The sequence below is a fragment of the Lemur catta genome, chromosome 23, assembly GCF_020740605.2.
Source record: "Lemur catta isolate mLemCat1 chromosome 23, mLemCat1.pri, whole genome shotgun sequence".
NCBI classification, from domain to species: domain Eukaryota; kingdom Metazoa; phylum Chordata; class Mammalia; order Primates; family Lemuridae; genus Lemur; species Lemur catta.
Window position 1 is genome coordinate 14,556,136 of NC_059150.1, and position 26,614 is coordinate 14,582,749.

Genomic DNA, 26,614 nt, shown 5'->3' on the forward strand with positions numbered 1-26,614 from the left:
TGGCTGGTAGATAAGTTATTTAGTAAATGTACAATAAAGGCAAGACCGCTATGCATCTATGCATGGTAAATGGAAATGGGATTTAGCGTGGAAAAACAGCACGAAAGATGAACCATAAGACAGGGGAAAGTAATGAGGAGTGGGGTTAATAGTATTGATTCTTTGTGTTGCTAAGCTGGTATGAGAAAAATAAAAGGTAATGACGCATGCTAATTAGTCATTCATTCGACAATATATTGAAGGATTTTATACTTCTTCATGGTCTTGCGTTTCAACATTTGCACCTGGGTTTAGCCAATAGTTTGCTTTGCTATAGTTAGATCTAAGTTGAACTAAGAAATTATTACCCCTCAAAATGTAAGTAGTGTATATTTGTATATATACTTACATGTACAGTTGATCTACATTATTCACAGATTTCATATTTGCAAAGTCACCTGCTTGCTAAAATTTATTTGTAACACCAAAACCAATACTTCCAGTGTTTTTGCAGTTATTTGCAGGTATGAGTAGGCAGAGTGATACAAATTTGGGTCGCCTGCAACACATGTTCCTAGCTAAGGTCTAACAAGGTGACACTGGCTTGTTTCAGTTCCCACAGTGTAAACAGGTGTCTTTTTTGTGGTCTGTTTAGCGCTATGTTTTTTGCATAATTCTGCTTTTGTTGGAGATTTCACTGTTTAAAATGGCCCCAAGCATAGTGCTGAAGTGCTGTCTAGTGTTCTTCACTGCAAGAAGGCAGTGATGTGCCCTACAGAGAAAATACGTGCTTTACATAAACCTTGTTTAGGGACGAGTCATAACGTTGTTGGCTATGAGTTACGCGGTGAAACAAATAGATATTAAATAAGGTGTCTTTAAACAGAAAGACACATAAAGCAAGGCTATGTATTGATCAGTTGATGAATATGCTGTGACCAAAGGCTCAAAGAAACCTAATTCTGTAGTCCCCTCTATGAGCAATGGTTCAGTATTCAATAATTTTAGTGTTTGAGCTGACTTTATGGAAAATAAATACAGTATGTAATAAGAATTAACTGTATTTATTAATTAATAACCCATCTAGTCAAGATAAAATCTGAAATAGCATACCAAAGTTTAAGCAAAAGGTTGATTCAAAAATTGGTCAAAAGATTGAAAAAAATGAAAAAGAGCTGGTCAACTTTCTTCCTTATAAGTTATTAGCTGTTAAAATTAATTTTTAACTGGAGAATAAAGCTTGGCTGGAAGTAACCAGGTTTACCGTGATCTAAAACACAAATTTATAACATCACTTGAGTATTGCTCAAATTCCACAAGGTAGAAAATGAGCTTTAAAAAATTTTATTTTGGGATAAAATAATCCTGATTCAACTTAATACTAGAAACAAAACCTTATAAGCATTATACAAGGAGGAATATGAACCATTTAGGAAAGCAGAGAGTCTAATTTTTTCATTCTAAATAATAAGATGACCTCATCACAGATGTAACTTAGCCTAGTTAATTTCTGAACCTATAAAAATAGAGGTACATATTCCATCATTAATGTGAGAACTATCTGTAAAGAGGCAAATCAGTCTCATGGAAAAAGGCAAATTAAAAAATCATTAAAACTAAATTCACAAGATATTTTTTATTAGGATCATGTATTAAGAAATAAAGAATAATTTATAATGAAGTGCATAGCACCTTCCTTTCCTGAGTAAAAGGAACTATGATGTGTGCAACCGTGCGCCTGTGAATCTTCTGCCCAACCCAGGAAACCAAACATCACCAATGATGTCACCAATTGCCATTACCAAGGACAAACTCCTCTTTACTACCTACCTACCTTCCTACCCTTCAGAAGAAATCATCCCAGAGGATTTGAAGTTTAGCATTTCCTTGTGTTTTAAAAATAGCTTTTATCATCCACAAAAAAAAAAAAAAAAAACTTTGCCAGGATGCAAACCCTACAATGTATATGCTTTGAAACTGAACACAAATTTAAGCTCTAAATAACTCTGGCATGCTTCAGAGACAAAAACTTTCAAGGGACAAATAATATAGACTATTTATTTTATATGAAAAGTAAATGAAATGAATGTTAACTTCTTGCTAAGTCCACTAATCACTGTGCTGTCACCACCAGTTATACCAGTAAGAGAAATTTTTTTTAAAAAACAATTCATCTGGAGATAATAATGGAAAGTTGTAAGAAACTATTACTGTCTTCCAAACTTCACAGATCAAAAAAAACATTCTCTTGCTGGCTGATCTTATGTTTAATACAAATTCATTCTTAAGCATAGGGACTGTTTTGATACCTTACCTTTATGAAAAAGAAATATAAACATAGAGGTCCTACAAACGAGTGACTTGCACACGTGGGACTGAGGAAGGTGGCAGTAAAGGAAAACCCTGACGCTGACTGAGGATCGTTCCTTTGGTCAGTGTAGTGAGCATTAGCACAACTAACTCCTTTTAAAGTAAGCTGGGCATTTATTTATATCCTTTCTTGTAAAGCTGATCTACTACCCTGAAGGGAGACAGTTAAAGATTGGAAAGAGACTGATTAACTTCCTTGCGGATTAGAACATTCCTTACCTGGTCAAGCTCAGTCCTAGCCCCAGGGCTAAACCAATGGCTGTAGAGGAAAGAGAAGAGGCGTTAGCAGCAACCTCACTAAAAGCACACGTGCTCACATGATCAATCTGCACGTGCTTTAAGAAATTTATTCGCCACCAGCAACAGAGCCTTAAATATGCTTTATTTTAATGGATATTTCATGTAATTCTAGAGTTAGACCAATTTTGACAGAAATGTAAGAGTGCTCATAACCCGGTAATTTTCAATTTAATAAGCAAACTGAGTTAGAATTACATTTCCATTTAATTATGTTAACATAAACTGCTGGGACTGTATTCATTTTATGAATCAATTCTGGTTATAAAATCTACAAATGCTATCATTTACCACAACTTAATTATATCATCATTACAACAAAATTATGACCTTCTGATTGTTGGAGTTACAAAAAAATGTTAAAAATACAAGAATATTATATGCTCTGGCTACGGCCCCCCCCCAAGGAACAACACACAAAGACCTTGATAGGAATTCTGCAGTGTCAGCCGAAGGTACCTTGGACCCATTCCTCTCACAGTTATAACAACCTAGACTCTGGCTGAGAACAAGTTCAACAACATTAAAAATACAGAAATCACTGCACCCTCAAAGCTTTGCCTTCTCACATAGCCGACCTTAGACCATTTTGCTTCAGCTGCCCCTGGGACTCTCAATATCGACCTATCTGATGATACCTTTTCAACAGGAGTTCTGATCATTAGCTATGTGCCTGTCCTTTGGCAGTATTCTGAATAAAAACTAATTATAAACATCAAGGGCTGGGAAATAGAGAGAGATTGTGGTAAATTAACCACTAGAAGCCCACAATCACAGGGAGTGATTCTAATATTACTATTAATGCTGTTTATTGTTTCAAAAACCGTAATACTAAGTCCTTGTATGTACTAAGTACTCTTCAAGCACATGACATGTTTATTTCCCATCCTCATAGAAACCATACAGTGATTCTCATGTTCCAGGTGCAGAAATGAGGGCTCAGAAGTTAGGTTACTTGGCCAAGGTTGCTTTCACCACACCATGCTGTAGAAGGGCAGGGGGCTTGAAAGGGCACATTTCCTGGGATTCTCTAAAACTTCTATGCATTCTCTAGCCTCTGTGGTACCACTAGGAATGAACAGCCTCTACATGAATAGGCTTCGTCTGTGCTCTGACTGTAATATTTCTCAAGCTCATAGACAGTGATGGTCCTTGATAGGTCAGATTCCACCACTGATGAGGGAAGAATGGACACTTACTGGTATTGGTGAATGATGTTTGGATTAATTACCAAATTAATTAATTATTCACTGCTGTGCCCCTGACAGCTTGACTAAGATATTTCTTCTGTTATGAATTGTGCCTTTTTTGCTTTTAATTTTTTTTTTTAAAAATCAAATGCATACACACAGTTAAAAAGAAAAAACCTAAAAGGATTAAAAACAGCAGTCTTTTGTTCTATCTATCCTGACTCCTAACCTCTGTTCAGAGAAACCACTGTCAGCTCTTTTCCTTTAGTATTTAATGCCACATTTCTAAAGAATATTGTTATACTGATATCTTGTGCTTAATTAATTTTAGATGTTAAGGACTGATTTTCTATTATCATAAATTTAGCTCTTTTATAACTAACTCCCAACCCTCCATTTCCAGTTATAACACCATTTTTGATTAACCAGTTGTGAATACAGACATTATTGACTATGTGAATACTTTCTGCTGCTCCTTGTTTCTACTAAAGTTGATATTTGCCTTGTTTTTTTTTCTTTGTGTACCCACCAGCCTTCTTTATTATAGCTATCACATCCTTATCCCTGATAGTTTTCAAATATTTAAAAATCTCTGAAAATATATTGATCCCTTACTCCTCCCCTTCAGCCTCCAAAGGATCTCCTTCCCAAAGCCCTCTGTCCATTTGGTCTCATCTGAGCTGCTGTTCTCCAGATCAGTCCTGGAACTTCCTTTGCCTTCTCTGGGTGTTCATGTCATTTCTCTCTTTTGTTGGACCTCAGCTCTCAGTTCACGTTTGCCTTTTGGTGAAGTTCTCACTCAAACAGTGAGAATGCTTGAGAAGGACATTGTTTGAATTGACCTTTTTTTCCCTCCTGGTTTGTTTTCTTCTTCACATGCTTAGATTCCAATAGACCACTCCAATGCTTATTTCTGTTGTTTTTGAATGTGATCTGTATTTTTTTCCTCTAGATGCTTTTAGAAGTTTTTAATTTCTTCAGTGGTATGCCTTTTTCATTTATTGTGTTGGGTGAGACTTTTCCATCTGGAGATCTATGTCCTTCAGTATGAGAAAATTTGTTTTCTCTTTTCTGTTTTTTTTTTTTTTCTTCCCTGTTCATCAGCATTTGATGTTGTCACTATTTTTCACTCCAGCCATTCTGATAAATGTGTAGTGATATCTCATTGTGGTCTTAATTTGCATTTCTCTAAAGGATAAGGATGCTGAACATCTTTTCATGTACTTATTTGGCATCTATGTATCCTCCTTGGTAAAATGGATGTTTATGTCTTTTGTCCATTTTCTTCTCGGATTTTTGTTTTTTTTTTTTACTGTTAAGTTTTGGAAAGTCTTTATATATTCTCTATATATTCTAGATACTAGTCCTTTGTTAGATATGTGGTTTGCAGATATTTTTTCCCAATCTGCAGCTTCTTTTCATCCTCTTAAAGGATCTTTTCCAGAACAAGAGTTTCAAATATTGTTGAAAAGACTATTCTTCCTCCATTGAATTGCTTTTACACCTTTGTCAAAGATCCATTGGCCAGGCTTGTTGGGGCTACCTCTGGGTTCTCTATTCTGTTCCAATAATTTATGTGTCTATCCCTCTACCAATACCACATAGTCTTGAATACTATAGTATAGATATGTTAAGTATTAAAATCTGGTAGGAGAACCCATAGCACTTTATTCTCTTTTTAAAAATTGTTTTACTTATTCTAGTTCCTTTGCTTTTCCATATACATTTAAAAATAATCTTCTCTTTATCTACAAACATTTTGGGGGGATTGTAATAGGAATTGCATTAAATCTGTGTATCAATTTGGGGAGAACTGACATATTTATTATGTTGAATCTTTCAACCCATTAACGTAGTATGTCTCTTCATATTTTTAGATCTTTGATTTCTTTCATCATTTTTCTCTCTCATTTTAATCTTTCATTTCTTTTACTCATTTTCCCCCAAAGTTTATGAAGAAAATTTTCAAATATTCAGGAAAGTTGAAAGAATTTTAGAACGAACACCGATATATCCTGTATCTCGGTTTGGTATCATGTGGTCCTTGCCTACACTTCTCCAGTCGTATCACAAACTACACTCTCTTCCTTCACATTCTGTGCTCTATCTGCTTTAGCATTCATTTAGTTTTTTGAACACAGCATGTGTTAATTTCTCTGCTTAAAATGCTCTTACCACCATTCACCTAGTTCCTAGGAGGGGTGAGGAACCTGCGGCCTTACGGTCACACACGGCCTTCTAGGTCCTTAAGTGTGGCCTTTTGACTGAATCCAAATTTTACAGAACAAATCCTTCTATTAAAAGGGGTAAAACAGAGAAAGATGAAGCTTTTCTTGTCTCCTTTGGTGCTTCAAAAAGAACAATCTTGAAATCAGAAGGCTGTAGTTTCCCCACCCCTCCAAGTGTCTCTATATCCAGTTCAAATCCATTTTTTAAAAGTTCTCTTAGAGTAGTTAGCTCAGCATATAATAAATACTCTAGCAATGTCTCTAAATATCTCTAGAAATAAAAATCTGTAACAAGGCTGCAGTCATGTCTTGTTCACCATTGTATACTGTATTGTGTACTGTAGCACATGGTAGGCCCTCTTAAACATCTTCTGAATAAATGGATAAATGAATGACTAGTGATATAAGATGGAATTTTATCAATTATAGCCACCACGTTATTCTACATGAAAGCAAGAGAATGAGAGCACTTGACTGGGTGATCCTTTAAGATTCTTTCACATTCTTATGTTCTATGGACGAGATGACCAGGATGGTAAAGCTATTCCTCATTCATTAACTTTTTCTGTGAAACAAAAGTCCACTCTAAAATTATGCTCAGGAAGCTCTTCGAAAACTCCATTTCTTTTATTAAACTATGAAAGTAAATGGAAGAAGTCCAGCCTGGTGTGGCTGCTGAATCAGAAAGAACTATGTTTGGATATAAGTTTTGGCACTTACTAGCTAGGAGAACTCTGACAAATTATTTTTATTTTTTGAGTCTCAGTTCCTTTGTCATGTATAAAATAAAACTAACCCCTCTCAGTATTGGATAACTTAAGATTAAGAAACTGACATATAGTAGGTGTTTAAAAATCAATATTAATTTTCTCCCCCAGTAGTATTAATACATGTGGAATATAATAATATGTTTAACTTTTATTCTGTAAATTTTAACATGCAATAACCACCTTTTAAATTCTAAATGTCTACAAAGAACTTAGTGCTAATGGGTGCTACTTATAGGATTCCCCCACAGGTTGAGCATGTTAGCAAACACATAATAGATGCTTAAAATATTTGTTGTTTTAATTGACTTTTGGCTGAATGGAGTAGAGTCTGTGACTTTAGAAAAGTCATCTTAGAAAAGTCAAATTTTCTATAAAATGCAGAGTAATACCTGCTATGACTACTTCAGGGAGGTAGTAAAACATTAAAAACAGTGGTGCATATGAAAATAGTCTGAAAAATACAAATACACTGTACAGGATAAAGTATCACCACCACCATCGTCATCATTTTGAAATGTTTTATACTTAGTTTAATAATTTTTCTGTATTTTACATAAGTAAAGACATAAAGATAAAACTATCTTATATAAGAAAGGACTGATATTATGCTTATTCTATAACTAAAAATTAAGACATGTAAGTTACATGATTAAACTAAGGGAATCACAGTAAATCAGAGGAGGAATTGATCCATATTTCTTATTTATCTCAATCTAGAGTTAAAGCCACTTTCACAATAAAGCAATAGATGCTAAATTTCAAAGTGTAAAAGTATTCCCAATGAACATAACCTTTAATCCAGGCAAATCTTGCTTTAAGCAAACTCGATATTTACACAAAAGATAAAATAAGGGGTGAATATTTGCTTTATAAAGGAATTCATCATAGGATTAGAATGAGTCACCCATGTGCATTTAAAATAAGTTTGATTTACATACAATTCCTCAGGTAAATATACTTAAAAATGAAATAAAAGCAAAATACAAATATCAATTTCAAAATAAATTAATAAATCATATTTATCTCTATTTATAAGCAATTATCTCATAAGTGATTGGAAAAAGTCAGAGAGAACAGAAAAATTTCTGGAGCCATTTAGAAGTATATAAATGGAATTTGAATCAATAAAAAGTAACCTCATTTTATGCTTACATATATATTTTTAAAATGTAGTCATAAATTAATTTTATTTTTCACATTTTAATATTTGTATTTTTAGAAAGTCAATAGAATAATTAAATGTGAATTTCAAAACTTAACAGGCTATTTTCACTCAGAAATTTGATATTAACTTCTCTGCTTTAGCTGGACTGAGCCTGTTGGCACTTTTTGTGTAGCTCTAGTTATCTTAATGAATATTTCATTTATCTGTGCAAAATAATTCCTATTAAAAGAAACCTATCATATATTGACCACTTGACTTTAAATACTGTATATGTTTTCCAAGGAAATAATTAGTTGATGGTATGAAAATCTTAGTACAACGTTGTGTTACTTTATTAAAATGATCACATTTTCATAATTATGATACTCTGTAAGGCTTCTCAGTATTTGTCCAGAGCACGTGTTACTTTACCTTTAAAAATAAGACTCCATATTCTAACATGTGTGCAGCAAAGTTGGCTGGTCACCAACTGTAAGTAATTAATTTTTTCATAATTGAAGTTTTCAAATATTATTTTTATAAGAACTACCTACATTTTTATTGACCTGATTCCACTCTTCTCATACACTGAGCTGAGAACTTCTGGTGAGGTGAGCTTTTCTACACCGAGCACCCTAAAAACAACTTTTCCCTTCCCCAGGTCAGCAGCTCTATTTCCTCTGATTAGTCATTTCTAGGCTGCCCTACACTGAACTTTGTTAACAATACAACCATCTAATCACATGGATTCAAAAATGAAAATTCCTAAATATTCCTTCATTAGAGCCTGTCAAATAAATACTTCACTGTATTTTTAAGCTTGAAATTCTAGCAAGTGAAATTATTTTAAGTATTCCTATCTATGTCAAACTGTTTTGGTAGGGGATTTTCCAAAGCAAAACAAATACTGACTTAGACGAATTATTAACTGAATGAAAGTAGTGGTTGCTGCTTACTCTCCAATTAGGAGTCTCTAAATATTTAGTAATTTAATGACTATTTCTTGCCATTCTTACAGGTTCTTTATTACAAACACTAAGGTTGGCTACAGTAAGGTTTACACAAAGCCACGGTTAATCTACGTTTTCCTTATATTCTTGCACAAGCATCAGGAAAGGGTGTGTTGATGTCAACTTGTTACCATGACACTGAAAATTGGACCATTTGTTAGCTGTATTACCACACTAGATGGAAGATTTTCTGTTCCTTTTTCACTGTCAAACATTATCACATAGTTGTGATGTAAAATACTGGGAAGATACTGAAGATTAAATTATTCTGCTCAAAGATAGAAGAATTGATATAAGGGACTCAGAGCATGGAGCATAAAGGGATATGATAACAAGGCATGACAATGAGGTCTTAAAGAATTTACTATCCTTAATTTAACTGTGAGTTGCAATAGAAGGAACACAGAGACAAGCCTCAGTTCTTGATCCATTACTTAGCAGTATGCGACCTAGAACAAGTTGCAGAGCCATTTTGAATTTTAGTTTTTTCAAATTCAAAATAGGGCTCATACCCTGCTTACTGTGCAGTGCTGATGTGGGTATAGAATGAAGTTAACATATACAAAATGCCTTTGCCTACTGAGAAGAACTATGCAATATAACCATATAAATGTATCATTCTTTTAATAATATTCATTCTTGTAATAATATTCATAATTTCCACACCCTCTGAATACAAAATAACATGCCCACTGAAATAAAGTGTGAAAAATACCAACAGGTACACCTACCCAAACCTCCACAATAAAATATAAAACCCACCTACAATCTCATCATCCAGAGATGACCAATTTTAGTGTTAACTTCTGGTGGTGGTCTGTCCTACATCTTCTGAGAGTTAGTGAGTGAAGCGAAGCAACTTATTAGCCCTTCTGAGCCTCAAGTTCTCATCTGTAAAAATCAGGCAGTTGGAATGGATAGTGTCTAAGGTCCATTCTACTCTAGTCAAGTACTTGCTTCTCCTGCCGATTATCCATTATATTCAACAAATATTCAGTTAGTGCCTTTATGAACACTTTGCATCACTAGCCAACAGTAGAACTTGATAATTTTGACTTGAGAGCGTTTGATTTGATAAGTAAGGTGTTGTGCTCTACATTTTAAGAGACTCAAAAAAGAACAAGACAAGGTCTCCAACTTTGGTAAGTTTGGGGTCTATTAATGGGAATGTAACATGTATATTATAATTATATTCCAGAGAATAATGTGATAAATGCTATAGTCAAGTACAAATAAAAACCCAAAGGGAGATAGGAGGTATAAAGAATTGCTGATGGGAATTTGGGGGAAAACATCAAAGATTCCTTTGTAGCAGATGCTATTACTGTCTCCCCAATATCACTGGAACTGCCTACTTCCAATTTCTGGTTGTATCAGTAAACCAAACCACTATTTGTTTAAACCATTATTTGTAGAATATTCTGTTACTTTTTCCTGAAAGCATTCTGTACAACAGTGGTCTTTACCATTTTTGTGTACATATTGCCTGAAACAGTTATGAAAATATCCTCCTCACATATTTTTCATGAAGACATCTAAAATTTTTCAACATAAATTTCAATATTTGCAAAAAATTTAATTTTATATCAATTATAGATTGATATTCTAAAATGCAACCATCACACCACACATTTAAATATATACATTGGAATCTAAATATCATTGTGATTTGATATTCACCATTATCCATTTAAAACAAAAACAAAAACTGGATACACACATCTTTAAAAGCTGAAAATTTTACATGGTTTGCTTTTCTTCTCAAACTCATTGCCAATTCACTTCCTCACAGAATTTTATCCTAATAAATTTTTATTTGTGGAAGCCTTTAGTTACCCTACCATATTCTTCTACAACAAAAATATGTACGTGTGTATTTTTCTGAAATCTCTGTGACTCTTAAGACTAGTTAAAAATTATTTTGAAAGGTGTGTCAGTAAATGCTGGTAACAATTATTGGTAGTTGATAACAGTCATTTAGTATTCAATTAATTAAACCAGCACAAATATATTTTGATAATGTTAAACATAAAAAATAAAATTTTATTAGAAAGGCATCATGAATGAGTTTTCCACTCAAATTAGTTCACATAGCCACTGATGAATATTACTTTTAGCATCAGTTATATTGCTGTATTTTATTTTTATAGATTTGAGTGCTCAGAAACCTTGTTCACACAAATTGATAAATGAAAATAAAAGGAATTTGGTTAATAAAGTCACTTGATTATTTGAACTCCTTCAGAGATTTATGCCAAAAGTCACACAATGATTTCCAGATTAAGAAATATTTTTAATAGTCTACTAGCTACTGAAAGAAAAGAATTAGAAACTACCTACTTAATTTGCAAAATGCTTTGTAACTTAGTCATTAGATTCAACCCCTCAACACCAATACCAGTGCGACATTGGAAATGTCTCTGGAAGCCAAAAGAATTTTACACAATCCACCAAAGTAAGATAAGGATTGGTACGGGTATTTTTTTTCCTAAAGTAGGAGAAAGGCAATTGTGAAAAGCAAGAACCAGAAGAATAACCGGGACTAATAATTTTCAGAGAAGTTTATCAATGGAAGTGAAGGATCTGAACATTGACTCCCTTAAAACTACAGGTGACCATGATTCTCTTGGAAATTATTCATATAACCTGAGGGTATGAATACTTTTGTTTTTCTACTATGAGATGCTGAATTTGATAAGAGTCAGTTTCATGTGTCTGACTCAGGAGCTGGTTGAATGGAAGAAGGGCAGGAGGCAGTATGGAAAAATCTATTCCAGTTAGATAGCTGCTGAAGCACGTAATGAAAACTCTCTGTCCACACAGTGTACACTGACCATATACCTTCTTCTGTTAAAGGAAATGATAGGAAAATTTCAAATATTGGGTTTTTTTTCTAGGGAAATGAAAGAGACAAACTGAAGCAAAATGGCATCCATTTTAATGCAAAGAGACAGGCCAGTCCCTACAACAGTGCCAACTCAAGGCAATGTGTCTGGGACTCTGGATTCTGTATGTGCATGTGTGCACGTGCATGTGTGTCTGTCTGTACAAAGTTGCCTGTGTATTTATTCACTAGTGGAAAAGAAAATTCCCAGGATGCAGTGTTCTGTGGCTTCTCCTTGTCAAGACAGGGGCCTTGAAGGTGGTACCTTCCCCATTTGTTCTGCTTTGGTATGGGATAGGCCTGGGATGAAAATACAGACTTGCTATTATGAAAGAGCCTATGAAATACAACCAAATTGAATGAAAGTCATTGGGAAATTTCAGTTTGGAAAATCACATCTGGGACCCCTAAATGGAAACAGGCAGTGGCATGGCATATACTCCAGTTGACATTATCCAATTTGTCCTATTTTAAATTCATGCTTTCATGTCTTCATTCATTCAACAACTATTAATATTTCTGCCTGTGTACAATATGCCAGGCACTGTGCTCGCACTGGGACCGCGTTGGTGATAAAGAGATATGGCACTTGTCTGCCCTCAGAGCTTTCATAATCTTTACCAAATGCAATTTGGGGTTTAAAAATGCTCTAAATGTACTTGCCTGAGTTTTCCTTGTTTTACTAGAACAGAAAATTAAGACGAAAATATACAAAACTTTTGGCTGTCATTCTGAGATAATAAATGCTTTACTCTTTGTTTTTTGTTTTTGTTTTTTTCTGTTTAGGGGAAAAAATAGAGGTCTTTTGGGATAATAAAAATGAATTAAATCAGGGAACACAAAAGGGAAGATTATGATATCATTTTGCTATATCTGAACAATAGTTTCTGTTTTGTATTTGTTAAGGAGTGTATTTGGAAAAATAGAAAGTAATGGATTTTAACATGATTGCTTAAAAAATTCATCTAGTAAATTAATTCATGTCTTTCTTCCTTACTTTGTGGCCTTTCTAAAGTTCAACCAAGTTTACAGGAGACATATGGTATTGAGCTAAAATATAAAACTATTTAAGTTTTCCTAACAAAGACGTATTTAGAAACAGAATTAGCAGCTAGACAGTCAACCAATAATTTACCAAACTCAAAGCTCCAACTGCTTAATTTTTTGAAATTACCTGGTAAAGTAGTCTCTTTCTTTTTGTTGCTAAATGGAAGTATATTCTGGTCCCTTTACGGTGCTTTAATATTATTACCAAGTACCAAATGCTGGGCAGGAACAGAGAGTAGGGAAGTAATGAGAAAATCAATCTCTTTCTCTTCATTTGATTATTTTAAAAGGGTTGGGGCATATAGGGAGTAGGACAGCGTAATGCTACTCAATGTAATGAAAACTTATATGTTTTAAGATAATACATAAATGTCAATAATGTATGAATTTCAAATTCTATCACAAATAAAGGAATAAAAACCTTTACTTAAATTTCTGTTATGGTTTTCATTTAAACTGTTCTTGCATTATTACAATTGGTATTTACTCTTTTTAAAGATAGGTATATAAATTAAACCACCTTTACTGGAAATAGCTAACAGCTTTTCAAAAGAAATAAGTAGAACATCCTAACAAGGTTATATAAACACAATGAGTACTCACTCATGGTGATGAGAATCTGGAGAAAAGTGAACCATCCTCTTGTTACTGACTGGGCCAGGAGTGGGCACCTAAAGTGGGATTTAAACAGAAAAAAATAAGTCACAGATTAGTTTGTTAAAAGACCATAGATAACAGCAACATAACTATCTGAGGACATCACTCTGAAATGGAGAATAGAACATTAATTCTCAAATCTCAGACAAAATTGCACAGACCAAAAGGATAATTTCATTCCTCGTAAGAATGCTCTACTTATTTTGGTCTAATGTAGCTCCTTTGCTAGAATTTTACGACTATTTTAAAAGTATCTTTACAATAGTTTAAACATCTTTCTTAAGAAACAGAGCAGTGACTCTTATTTCCAAATATAGTCAAAGTAGGCATATATTTAATCTAATGTGAAAAAAGAGGCTTACTTAGACCAGTCCTGAGCAGTTGATATTTGCAAGGACCAATGTATTTATAGTTAGTTCATAAATATAAATAATATGTATTATAATGTACACTCTTAAATGCATGCCAAAACTTAGGACTTGGAAGTAATGAATAGTCCTTTTTATAGTTGTGTCATAAACTTACGAGTTATCTATGTATTTATATACAAACACATGCAATCTCGCCTAGAAGAACAGTATTTCACCCCTGTGTTTTTAAATAAAATTAAAAATCTGATAAAGAAAATTTAAATATTTTCTTGATGAAGTAAGCTACTTTCATTTTTTAAAAATTTCACAACTTTGCTATTTACAGAAGGTTCTCAAAGGGGATATAAACACAGCTCCACACATGAATGCATCTACCATCATAATCGACAAAGCATAAATTTAAAGCAAAACACTTTATGTTTTACTGTGATAAAAAAATCCTTCTGTAATTATAGAAGTGCCATTTAAATAGAATAGAATGGGGGGAAAAAAAGGCATGATGAAACCAGTAAATGACTCTAAAAAGAAACTAACTTTTCAAACATTTATTTCTTCTTGTAGCACTTGGCTAACAAGGATGCCAGCATAGACCCCGGAATTCCATGAAATGCAAATATTGCAACTGTGCACAGATGATGACATTAATAACCCTATGGTTTGAGCACCACAGGTAAACATGTGGCTCAACTCCAGGACTGCATCCTGCATTCAGCTCAAAATAGGGTTTTCATGCTATTCCAGTGGGTATCCCTGGAATACAGTAATCCATTTTCTACACCGTGGCTATGAGAAAAGCCGACTGTGCCTATGTCATGCTTTGTTAGAGGTTCATGATCACATTATCTCATGGTGGACCTGACACTTTTATTCAGTTTACAGTATGTTCTATGTACAGGCAACTTATTTCCTTTGCCTGAGCTGCTGACAACCTTTTCCACACTATATTAATCTTGTTTACTGACTTTATCTTGGTACAAATATCAGAAAACTGAACTTTTTATCTCAGAGAAAAAATAAACAACATGTTGACAGAAGCAGAAGCTATTTTCAGGACTAAAATTGCTTGTTTACCTGAAGCTATACTTATGGAAAAATGTTTAGGTCTGGTGCTGGACTGAAATATATAATCTGAAATTTAATAAATGAAGAAATTTCACATACACCCATGTGATAAATTGCCTGATGAAAACCATGCCACTGAATACAATAAAACAGAATTTATAACTAATTTATACCATAATACAAATGTAAGCTTTCACTCTAGTCAGAAATAATCATACTATGTATTTCTCAGCAATCTTATGTACGTATAAAAAAACTATAAGCTCAATTCAATTGTAGCAAATAACCCACAAAAGATTTACAGTATCAAATGTAGATATTTAAATGATATTTACATATTTACCTACCACATGGCCCTTTAAAAATAGAGGTGAATAGCCTTTATTGTTATTTTAAGTCAATTTTTGTTTTACTTTTAAAGACATGCAAAAATAGGCAGAGTTTAGAATTTTTTTTTAATGAAATAAAGCAACACTGAGATGCAGACAGGATGATCTTTTTCAGGTTCAATGTCAGTGGTCTGCCTCAAAAGTAAAATGCTCTTAAGATGGGATCCTTTCGTTACCTCAGCAACTAGACACTCTTACCTAAAATCTGAGAATAATATCTTCAATACAGAATTCAGCTTCAGTGTTATACTGAAGTTCCAGTGAATTTTAAACTTTGAAATGTGTTTAATATGGTTGACAGATAGGGCAATACTTCAAGTATTATAAAACTTCAATAAACACAATTAAGGAATTCTTTCTAGAAATTTATAACTGTCTCATTAATTCAGAGTAGATAATAATCCTTATAAAAATAAAAATGAAGCAGTTTTAAACATCAGATCAAAATATTAATTTCTAGTAAATAATTAAGTATGGTGATTATTTTATTCTCTAAAATATATACCTTCCAATAATTTCAGAAATGTCTTAGAAATTACAAGTTTTAAAAAGTCATATCACTTTAAATATCTAATAAAATATACACATAATAATTAGTAAGAAAAAAACAAATTTTATTTCAAAAGATTAGGTAAGGAACAGGTATTCTGTCCTTCATGAGAAACAATATCTCCACAGTCTAATTCTTGTAATTGTTAAAACTCTGGAGACAATCATTTATGTAATTAGCCAATATTTAGAGATGATAACCTTAGACATCACATTAGATGCCCTGAATTCTTGTGATTCATTTGTAAAATATTACTACACAATGACTACAATCCTAAATAAAGCAGGTATATTTCTTTTCATGACCTACATTTACTACATAAATTTTTAAAAAGTAAGCTCAAAGCTAGAAAGGAATAGATAGTGTCTAGATAACATAACTTCATGTCATGATGCTAAAAGATCACACAGGTTTTAGTTTTTGCTGCTGTTTAAAGTCAGGTTATCAACCTCAAAAATAGGAATGTAATAGTGAGAGATGAAAACTTAACACAAGTTGTATAAGTACCACTGTCAATTCATAAGGTCAATAAGTACCAATATATTAAAAAGTCAGCTAAATGATATCAATGACAAAATATCTATTCTCTCAAGTATATTAGACACATTAAAAGCAATTTTTGGCCGGGCGCAGTGGCTCACACCTGTAATCCTAGCACTCTGGGAGGTCGAGGCAGGTGGATTGTTTGAGCTCAGGAGTTCGAGACCAGCCTGAGCAAGAGTGAGACCCTGTCTCTACTAAAAATAGAAAGAAATTAGCTGGACAACTAAAAATATATAGAAAAAATTAGCTGGGCATGGTGGCGCATGCCTGTAATTCCAGCTACTCGGGAGGCTGAGGCAGGAGGATTGCTTGAGCCCAGGAGTTTCAGGTTGCTGTGAGCTAGGCTGATGCAGAGTGAGACTGTCTAAAAAAAAAAAGCAATTTTTTATTCCTTTTGTCACTGATGTATTAACATCAATTTTTTAACTTACATAATTGATCAAATCACTTCCCAAATCAGGTAAACTTATCTGAGGTACAGCAAAGATTAACACAGAGGTTATTCAATATGGATGATATCCTAATTATACACTCAATGATTAAGATTCCTTCTGTAAATTAATGAAGTTTTATGTCCCCACATAAGTATAAGAAACCATCATCCTTTCTTCTCTCCCTTTAGTACAGCTTTTCCCCTTCAACTATGCTCTGATTTCTAACGATACTCTATTTGCCTCCAATGCTATTCTACTCCAGTGTCCACAGTGACAAACACTCATGGTGGCAGGCTGCCATTCAAAAGGCAGCCTTTCAGTTTTGTGAGGACTGGTCAATCAAATTTGCCAGGCCCCCAGGCTGTAAGGGAGGCATCGCCTGAGCCTCCCTGCCAGTGTGTCAAGACCCAGAAGTTTCCTGCTTATCTTGTGACAATTACTAACTTGAGTCAACTTCTTTGGAGAAGGAAACAAGCCTTTAAAGTTTAGCAGGTTCTGCATGAAAGCCCCTAGTATGTTCAACAAACGTGTCAGTCAAATATATATGATAGATATTAGGAAAAACAACGCCACAAAAACAGGTTTAAAAATATGTCCTTAAGTCTGGGGGTAGGAAGTAAGAAGACGAGGGCAAAGAGATGGAAGCAAACCTATTTTAGTTGCTAGTCTATAAATTTACCTTCATTTAAAAAAAAAAGCCAAGAAAATAATATTCTAAATGTTTTGTGATAAATAATTTTAATTAAGTTATTAAAGTGAATGTGTTGAATGTTTATCTTTCATCCCTGTACAGAAGAATAAAGGAAGATTCTCCAAAAGCATTTCAAATGAGGGAACCTGGCTTTTACATACTGGTGTTCTAAAAGTTCTGTTACAAGATAGTTGGGGGTATGAATAAAATATTTCATTGTGTCATCTATTCTCATAATATTACAGAATGGTCACAATTCACAAAAGGCACAATCTATTTGGCGATGGGAAGCATATTCAAGAAAATAACATTAGAATTACTTTTAAAGAAACATACAAAAAAGTGAAAATTACTTTAGAATTGCTTTTAAAGCAAATACTGAAAGTGTGATAATCCGAGTAGCATAAATTGGATATCATTTATAAGATTAAAGGGAAACAAAGTAGTTAACTGATTTAAGAGGAGTAAAAAGGAAAAAAATCACCCCTAAGAAGGGAATTGTATGCAATTTATCTCCTCCTGCTCCAATTCATCTTACCAACTTGCCAAATACAACTTTCTAAATTGCAGCTTTTCACTTGTCAACTTTCTCATTCCAGAGCCATCCATGGCTCTACACTGAAAGTAGAGTGAAAACTAATGGGATATTCAAGGCTCTTCCTAATCTGTTCCTTACCGCACTTGCCAATGTGATCCAGCCCCGCACGCAGCCACTGAGTGCTCCTTGTTCTACACACCCTACTGCTTACTTGATACGATTCAACAAATATCCACTAGTAACCTAATGTTACTAAATTATGCTTAAATTTACTATATAATAAGCAATATATGTTCCTATTCCATTGGGTGATTTTAGTTATATTGTTAAGTTGAACTAATCTTTTTGATGTCTTGATAAACTCATGTTATGGAACCCCTCTAATTCCAAGGATTTTCTAGGTTGCTATTTTGTTTTTTAAGAATCATATCAATAGATGATTCGTGTGATAATTCATATTTTACCTTCAATTGTCCAGATTTCTGTTAAGGTAAAATATGGGTTTATACAGGAGGCCAGGAAAAATCCTTTTCACTGGCTATAAAAAAACCAAAAAATTATAGGTGCATGCAGAATGTCTGATGTGCTCCTGGTAATATAACTCATACTAGGGAGAGGCCACTATTAGTCCTTACTTACCAGGAGTTTTAGCTTCAGACAATGTCCTCCTAGAACGAATGTTCAGGAAGGAAGATGATCCATTTCTGAAGACAATTGGATGACCTGAGATTTCAAAAACTATTGTATTAAATTACTATGTTTATATAATATAATTTGGTTGTCCAACTAAGAAAATGCCTCAAAGTTGGGAACTTTACAAAACCTAATAATAGTGTAAAAAGATATACCAGGTTATTGTCATTATTCATATCCTTAAAAATACCAATATTCACAATCTTCCTCTTATCAGCAGAGCTTGCACTGGTATGACCTTTAGGGAAAAACTTTTTATTAGGATCTATGTGGTATATACTATTCATGGCTTTCATATTATCAAAATTATATCATAGTGGATATAACACAGTGGGTGAATTTTTTTAAATCAATCAACCTGATGATTTTTTTACCTATTGGTGAAGGTTAAAGGTTCCACATTGTTGTGCTGTGTTCTTACCATTCAAATTTTGATCTTTCTTGGAAGGACTTAAGCATGAACAAACCAACAAAGAATGCATGATGATGTTCACAAATGATACATTAAGAATTAATATAATTAAGTAGAAATATTATTTGTATCATTAATGATAATGACACCTCTATTCTTTACAGCTTTTGCTTTTTCATAAAGTGTTTTCACAAGCAAGGTGCCTAGAGTGAAGAAACATCATTACTCTCAAATAATAGAGGAAGAAACTAACACTGAGGTGAAGGCACATGCCCTAGATTAAAGAGACTGAATAGAGTTAGATTTGAACCTAAATTGTCCTATTCACCACCTAGTACTTTTTCCCCTACAGGAGGACTACAAAAAGGAGACAATACACCAAAACAAGTATTTTATGTATTTGGGGAATTGGCTCAGGAGTTAGTGGCCTGAATCTAGAATACGCCCTTGGAAAATCTTTGTTTTTTGTTTTTTCTGTGTTTTTTTTTTTTTTGTTTGTTTGTTTGTTTGAGACAGAGTCTGGCTCTGTTGCCCTGGGTAGAGTGCAGTGGCATGATCATAGCTCATTGTAGCCTCAAACTCTGTGGCTCAAGCGATCCTCCTGCCTCAGCCTCCCAAGTAGCTGGGACTACATGCACGGGCCATCACACCTGGCTAATGTTTTTTAATTTTTAGTAGAGACAGGGTCTCTTACTCTTGCTCAGGCTGGTCTCAAACTCCTGACTTCCAGTGATCCTCCTTCCTTGGCCTCCCAGAGTGCTAGGATTACAGGCACGAGCCACCAAGCCTGGCCTTGGAAAATCTTCAGCTAACAACACTGTAGATTTTGCTTGTAACTTCAGGTAGCATGCAAGCTATTTCAAATACAGGCAAGAGGCCGGTTGCTGTGGCTCATGCCTGTAATCCCAGCACTTTGAGTGACCAAGGCAGGAGAATCAGTTGAGGCCAGGAGTTTGAGACAAGCCTGAGCAACATAGCAAGACCCTGTCTCTACAAAAATAAGAAAAAAATTAGACAGGTATGGGGGTCATGCCTGCAGTCCCAGCTACTGGGTAGGGTGATGTGGGTGAATCATTCGAGCCCAGGAGTTAGAGGCTGCATGAGCTGTGATTGCACCACTGCACTCCTCCTGGGTGACAGAGTAAGACCCTATTTCTAACAAAAAAAAAAAAAATTAAATACAGGCAAGACAGTAAGATGGTACATGGTACCACTAAAAAGGGTTGCCAGCACATATTATAGATAGACTAACAAGAATAACAAAAGGCTCCACTACTAATAATTTCAGTGAAAGCAGTACGTTTAAAAATTGTCCTAGAGGGATGTAAACACTTCATGATGTGAATAGGTGAAAGAAATTGGAGAAAATTAGAGAACTTTGACTATTTTTCCTTCAAAAGCAGGTTATCAATCTAAATGTCTGATTACATCCTTAAACTAGAAAGGTTTTATAAAAATAGAAAAAAAAATCATAAGAAATAAACCACAGAGAAACACAAGGTTTTCCTTTCAACTGAGGATTAGCCTTGCTAGCAGGAATTGGTACAGGTGTCACAGGAAAGATGCTCACCTTAGAGCTGCCAGTATCATATTGAGTAGTGAATGAAGACACAGACTTCAGGCAATTTTGAAGTAATCTTAGTACATTTTCAAGTAATAGTAGCACATATATTTCTCTAAGAATTGACAGAATGAAAATTATACTAAACTGACTAGATTTAGAAACATATACAGTCACATATATTTATAACATTAGCAACTGTTATGTTTTTAACCTAAAACTAAACAATGTCATTATTTTAAATCTTCATGGTAAACAGTTTTTTCCTAGTTAAAATAAGTTAGCATTAATAATTAAGAATTTAGAATTATTGGTATATTAGAAAAATAATACTTTTAATTATTAAGTGCATAAATTCTCATTTGTGGCATACATTACTAATGAATGATCTAAATGCTTTAATAGAAAAGATTAATCACTGCAAAATTCAAAAACAAATATAGCAACAACTTTTTTGATATCACTCCATGGTAATTATTCTTTTTGAGTAAGAAACTAAAAATTAGCCAGCTCAGAAGGATGCCCAACAGTGACAGTAAAGAGTTTCACTTTGCCAGCCAGTTTTAGTAGCAAGCTATGAGTGGCCTCTACTGGCTGACCAAAGGCTTCCTAAGTCCCTCATTTATGGAGCTTGCAATATTATGAGCTTCAAGAAAATAAGGGTATGTCAATATATGTTTATGGAAAATCCATTGTGTAAAAACATCGCCTTTTATAAGACTAGGAGTCAAAGTAATAAAATGTACATAAAAAATGGTGTAAAAAACTTTATAATTTCATCCCACGGTTACATGTCTGAATTATATTGAGAATCTACACATTCTCTAAAATTCTAATTTATATATCATGATAGTCTAAATGTGGATTTTCTTACTCAATTCATATCAAAGCAATGTATATCTATATTTTAAAATAAATATTTTCTTGGGATTCATTTTATGCATAATATAGAAATTCTCAAAATCAAGTGTATATTTAGTTTTAGAAAATTTACTTTAGAGGCAAACACAAAGACTGACTTAAATACCTTTGAAAGAATTTGTAATTTTTAAAAAGGGATTAATATTTTATGTAACGGTTTATGAAAATACTATCCTGGAAACATAGTAATCCAGAGCAATTTTAAAGATTTCCATATTTTTGCACTTGTTTAGGTTGAAGTAATTTCATACTTGAAACAAAGCAGCAATTAAGACGGCAAAACCTTGCTAGTGTTAGGAAATACCAATTTAGCATTCATAATGGAGAAGGAAAAAAGTTTCAATTTTTGTTCAGCACCTTTCTATTAATAAAAGCTTCTGTGCATAGGAGAATTTGTAATTTTTGATTTATCTATTTAAACATGCAATTATATATTTGATATACTTCATCCTTCATCCAATCTGTTCACCTAAAATATATGCTATTAAAATTATTATCAAATATGCCTAATGATGTCAAAAGGTGACTACATTTATTTTTAAAAGTTATTCTTCTCACATGTAACAATATTCCAGTATATTTCAACCTTCGTTTCAGAATTCAGTCCCATTACCTTGCCTGCTTGCAACTGTTCACAGGGTTATCTAGCTGACATATAAGATAACCCTCCATCTCACTAGACACCACTGGGATATGACACAGTGACCCACAGTAAGCCCTTACTATTAGCCTGAAATATATAGCACATAACATAGCTCCTGCTGAGGAATTTGTTTATAAAAATCTTTTAATCTCGCTAGCCATTTAAAATACTTTTAATAGTAATGTTCAGCTATTTTAAGAAATTTCAGCCAATGAATAAAAATTCTATTATATTATTTTTAAGCCTCCACTCCCACTTCCCACAATTTTATAAAAGTTAAAAAAAAAAAAAAGTCACATATACAGAAAACAAGCCAGAGAGTGTTTTCTCCTTGGAGCTTAGGTCACACAGACTCTATTATATAAAGATAAGACTTAAAAAATAAAAGGGACACTCAAAAGTTTTGATTCCTAAGGAGATTTACAACATACTGAAGCTTGATGCATGCGAAATTAACATTCTTCTTTTTAAATATTTTGGTAGTAGATGAGGTCAGTGGGCAACATGGCAGTAATGATAACGATGAGATCCAGCAAACACATTGGAGGACATAAATTATTAATATTAAGATAACTTTCTAGACAAAAATCCTACATGTACATTAAAAAATTCATTTAAGAATATAAGCAGACTAGGAAAACATTTAAGTGCTTACTTATACATTACTTCAATTATACTGATACTCAAGATCACATGATCAATATTTGGGTAGCTAAAATTATTTTCTTCCCACATTATTTGATAATGTGTCACATCATCCGTTGTGCATATACCTTTTTAAATTGCATATTATTTCTATTAGTTTTCAAATTGTTTTTATAAACTTGTCAATTTCTTCCTACCTTAACCTGACAGTGTGTTTTATAAAATCTTAATTCACATCAAGGGGAATTACAATTACAGTTGGTTTTGATGATTAAAAGATTGTTTCTAAGAATCTCAAGGATAGATTGATAGTAATTTATAAGAAAGTGAATGATAGTCTCCACATTTTAAAACTGACAACCTAATATAGCTTATAGTTAGCAAATAAAACACTTAAAATATTGTATTCTACCGGCCATTCTGAAGTGAACATGCAGGCAACCACTCAATCTTGTGTGATGCAGTTCAAGAGCCAATTATAATGTTAATTTCACTAAATATTTCTATAACTAAAAAAGAAGTATGTGTGACTTGGGAGGGAAAAAGTACAAAAGTACAACATATGCAAACTATTCTTTAAGATATAAACCAAGGAGTGAATGAGTTAATTAAAAAGAAATCAAATATTAGTTAACAGAGAGCAGTCTAAGTATAATCTTAGAATATTATATACTCAATGAATGGCAACAAAAACCTGCCAAAATCACTTGTAACTTTTAACATCCTTTGGCCAATATCTATTTTAGGTAAATGATCCCATAGTCAGAGTCTCATATTTTGGGATACTTAATAGTCAGATTAGCTTTAAATTGATAGAAGTAAATATCTATCTTAACTCTGATTGCTTAATAGAATCAGTCAAGCAGTCAGAGGTGGACGTGTAAGGATAGTTCTGGCCAATGAGAAGTATGTGCAGGCACTGGGTAGAGCTCCTAAGGAAAGTTCTTTAAATGGGATTTACTCAGCTGGCATGTGTCTTGTGCCCTTCTTTGTACTTCATGGTACCTGAGATGTAGGCAATAACATCCATTTTTTTGACAGGGAGTAAAAGACCAAAAGAATCAAAGGTTTCCACTTGGCATCCTCTACCTGGGTAATCAAGCAATCAAATACCTTCCCATGTCATGAGAGAAAAAGCAAAACAAAACCCTCTCTTGTTCAAGCCACTGTTCTTTGTGTATCTTGTTACATGCACTAAGCTCAATCCCTAATAATAATAAAGTCAGTTATATCTAATAAATTGTACATTTATTCCTAAAAAACAACATGTCATTCAGTGAATCAGGAATCCACTAAAAAGAGAGGAGATATTGAACATCTACTTTTTATGTCTAGCACTACAGTAGGTGCTATAAAAGATTCTTCAGAACTGCATAATATAAATCCCACTAGCTAACATGTTGTACACTGAAAACACATGAAACCAGTAAAGATTAAACAACTCCTATACTGTGTGCCTTGAGTCATAATGGCAATAGGCTTTCAAAAAAACAAAAACGTTAAAGTCTAAATTAGTAAATGTGTTTTTTGGAGGAGATGAGACTTAAACTGAACGTTAGAGCTGAGTAGGATTTAAGCTGATGGAAGGAGAGAAAATAGATGAATAAACAAGCTATAGATGAAAAGGATAAATATATATATGAAATGAAGACATAAACCTGACAAGAAGTTCATAGAAAATGAACTATGGCTAGGTTGGATAAGTAATGGATGTTCAGAAATCTAGGAATATTGTTTATCCTGTAAAATAATCTATGTACAAATCTTTAAAAATTAAGCTAGATTATCTTGACTGGCTGATATCATCAGACTCCACTAAGAAAAGGTGGGCCAAGTCAAAATAGCTAAAAAAAAAAAGGGGGGGTGGTGAGATGATATTTTTGTATATTAAATCTCCATATTATCACCTTCCAGTAAATCCCTTTCCTTGTCGCTTTCTGGCTCCTATGTTAAGAGTTTGGAAGATGCAGAGTATAGTTTCTTTTACACACAGCAGGAAGAGGCAACGCCTTCTGCCTACTTGGTTTTTCTAGTGTGGGCAGTCAATGTGTTAGTTGAAACAATTTTGGTTACGATTGATAAAAACTAAATGAATAATAGCTTCTCATGATCATACTAGAAATGCAGATACATATTTAGTTGAAAAACACACGGAATTTTAAAGAATACTTTCAAAACTAAGTAAAAACCTTACTGTGCCCAGACTGAATCACAAAACTTAATTCAATAATTTCCACAAAGACATTATTAGTGACTGTATAGGCCGATAATTCTGATGCGTTTCAATTAGTGTAAAGGTCATGAGTTTAAATAAAATAGAGTTAAGTATTTTATCTATAATAATAGTCTCTAAATTGAATGTTTTACAGCTGATTTGCTTTTCTTGGCTAATTCTAAGGGCCTGAAAGAAACTTAAACTGGCAGACCAGTCAAATACACACTATTGGAAGTAATAAAGGGAATGCACTTCCTCCCATGCCCAGTTTCTCTCTCTTTCTTTCTCTCTCTCTCTCTCTCACACACACACACACACACACACACACACACACACACACATGCTTCATTTGATTTTATACAAAATATCAGTGAAGATCCTGGAAGGCTTCTCTGACCACACACAACAGAGGTAATTTCTCTCTCCACTTTGAATTCCTATATTTCTTTGTATCTTTCTTATATCACTTAACAGATTGCCTCATGTTAAAATTGCATGTATATCTGTTTGTCTCCTCTAGAATAATATGTTTCTCGAAAGCAGAAGCTATATCCAATTCACTGCTGTATTGCCATCAGGGTTTGGCCCATTTGCCTACACTGAACCACGTGTTGAATTAGTCAAAAGCCTAAATACTGTTCCTAAAAGCTGATTAGCATTTTGTGATAGTCATAAAACTCAGTCTATACCCCAAGTAATACACAAGCAGGTTAAATACTACAGTCTTTCAAAAAATCTAGATGTGTTGTCTAGAAGGTACGCTGCCATCTGTATAATTAAAACTACTGCAATACCAATTTCATAAAATTAGTATGAAAAAATAAAACCTGGGAGTATGCAGAGAATAAACTTACTAAATATAATTTTCTAGATGTTTTGCATAAAGAATAGTTCATAGTTTTTAAAATATAGAAAATGAAAGAGATGCTATTACTGTCCTTAATGAACTGCTAGAATAGTTGCACACAAGTTGGTCAAAAATAATAGAGAAAAAAGAATACAAGAAAAAAATTGCTTAATTATCTTTCTGCGTAGCACACTGTTAGAAGAATTCATTGACAGAAAAGAGGCTGTCAAGAACTAGCATGTACTCTTAGAATATGGCAAGCTATCATATGCTCTTAAAATCCATTCTAGAAGAAGCTACCCATAAAGCAATAGTAGCATCTAAGAATCAATACAACTAAGAAACTGGAAATTACCAATTATTTCTTAAATTGTTCCACAGTATTATGACTTCCATGGACATTAAACCACATCATGGAATCTGGAACAGTGAGATCTCTTCTATCATGGTCAGTCTGCAAAACACTGACATAATGTCACTACAACTCAACTCTGCTGGATGGGGTACACAAACAGAATGCCAA

At 33.5% G+C, this 26,614-nt stretch overlaps 1 protein-coding gene across 2 annotated transcripts in view; it reads right to left on the minus strand.

The window, feature by feature from the left end:
• Positions 1–26,614, minus strand: part of GPATCH2 (G-patch domain containing 2) — a 152,283-nt gene that overhangs the window by 47,157 nt on the left and 78,512 nt on the right. For both annotated transcript variants that reach the window (XM_045536425.1, XM_045536426.1), the window contains exons 6-7: positions 13,523–13,590; positions 2,569–2,608 (exon numbers count right to left, since the gene is read on the minus strand). In XM_045536425.1, coding sequence (XP_045392381.1) covers positions 2,569–2,608; positions 13,523–13,590 — 108 coding nt within the window. The remainder of the gene's footprint in view (positions 1–2,568; positions 2,609–13,522; positions 13,591–26,614) is intronic.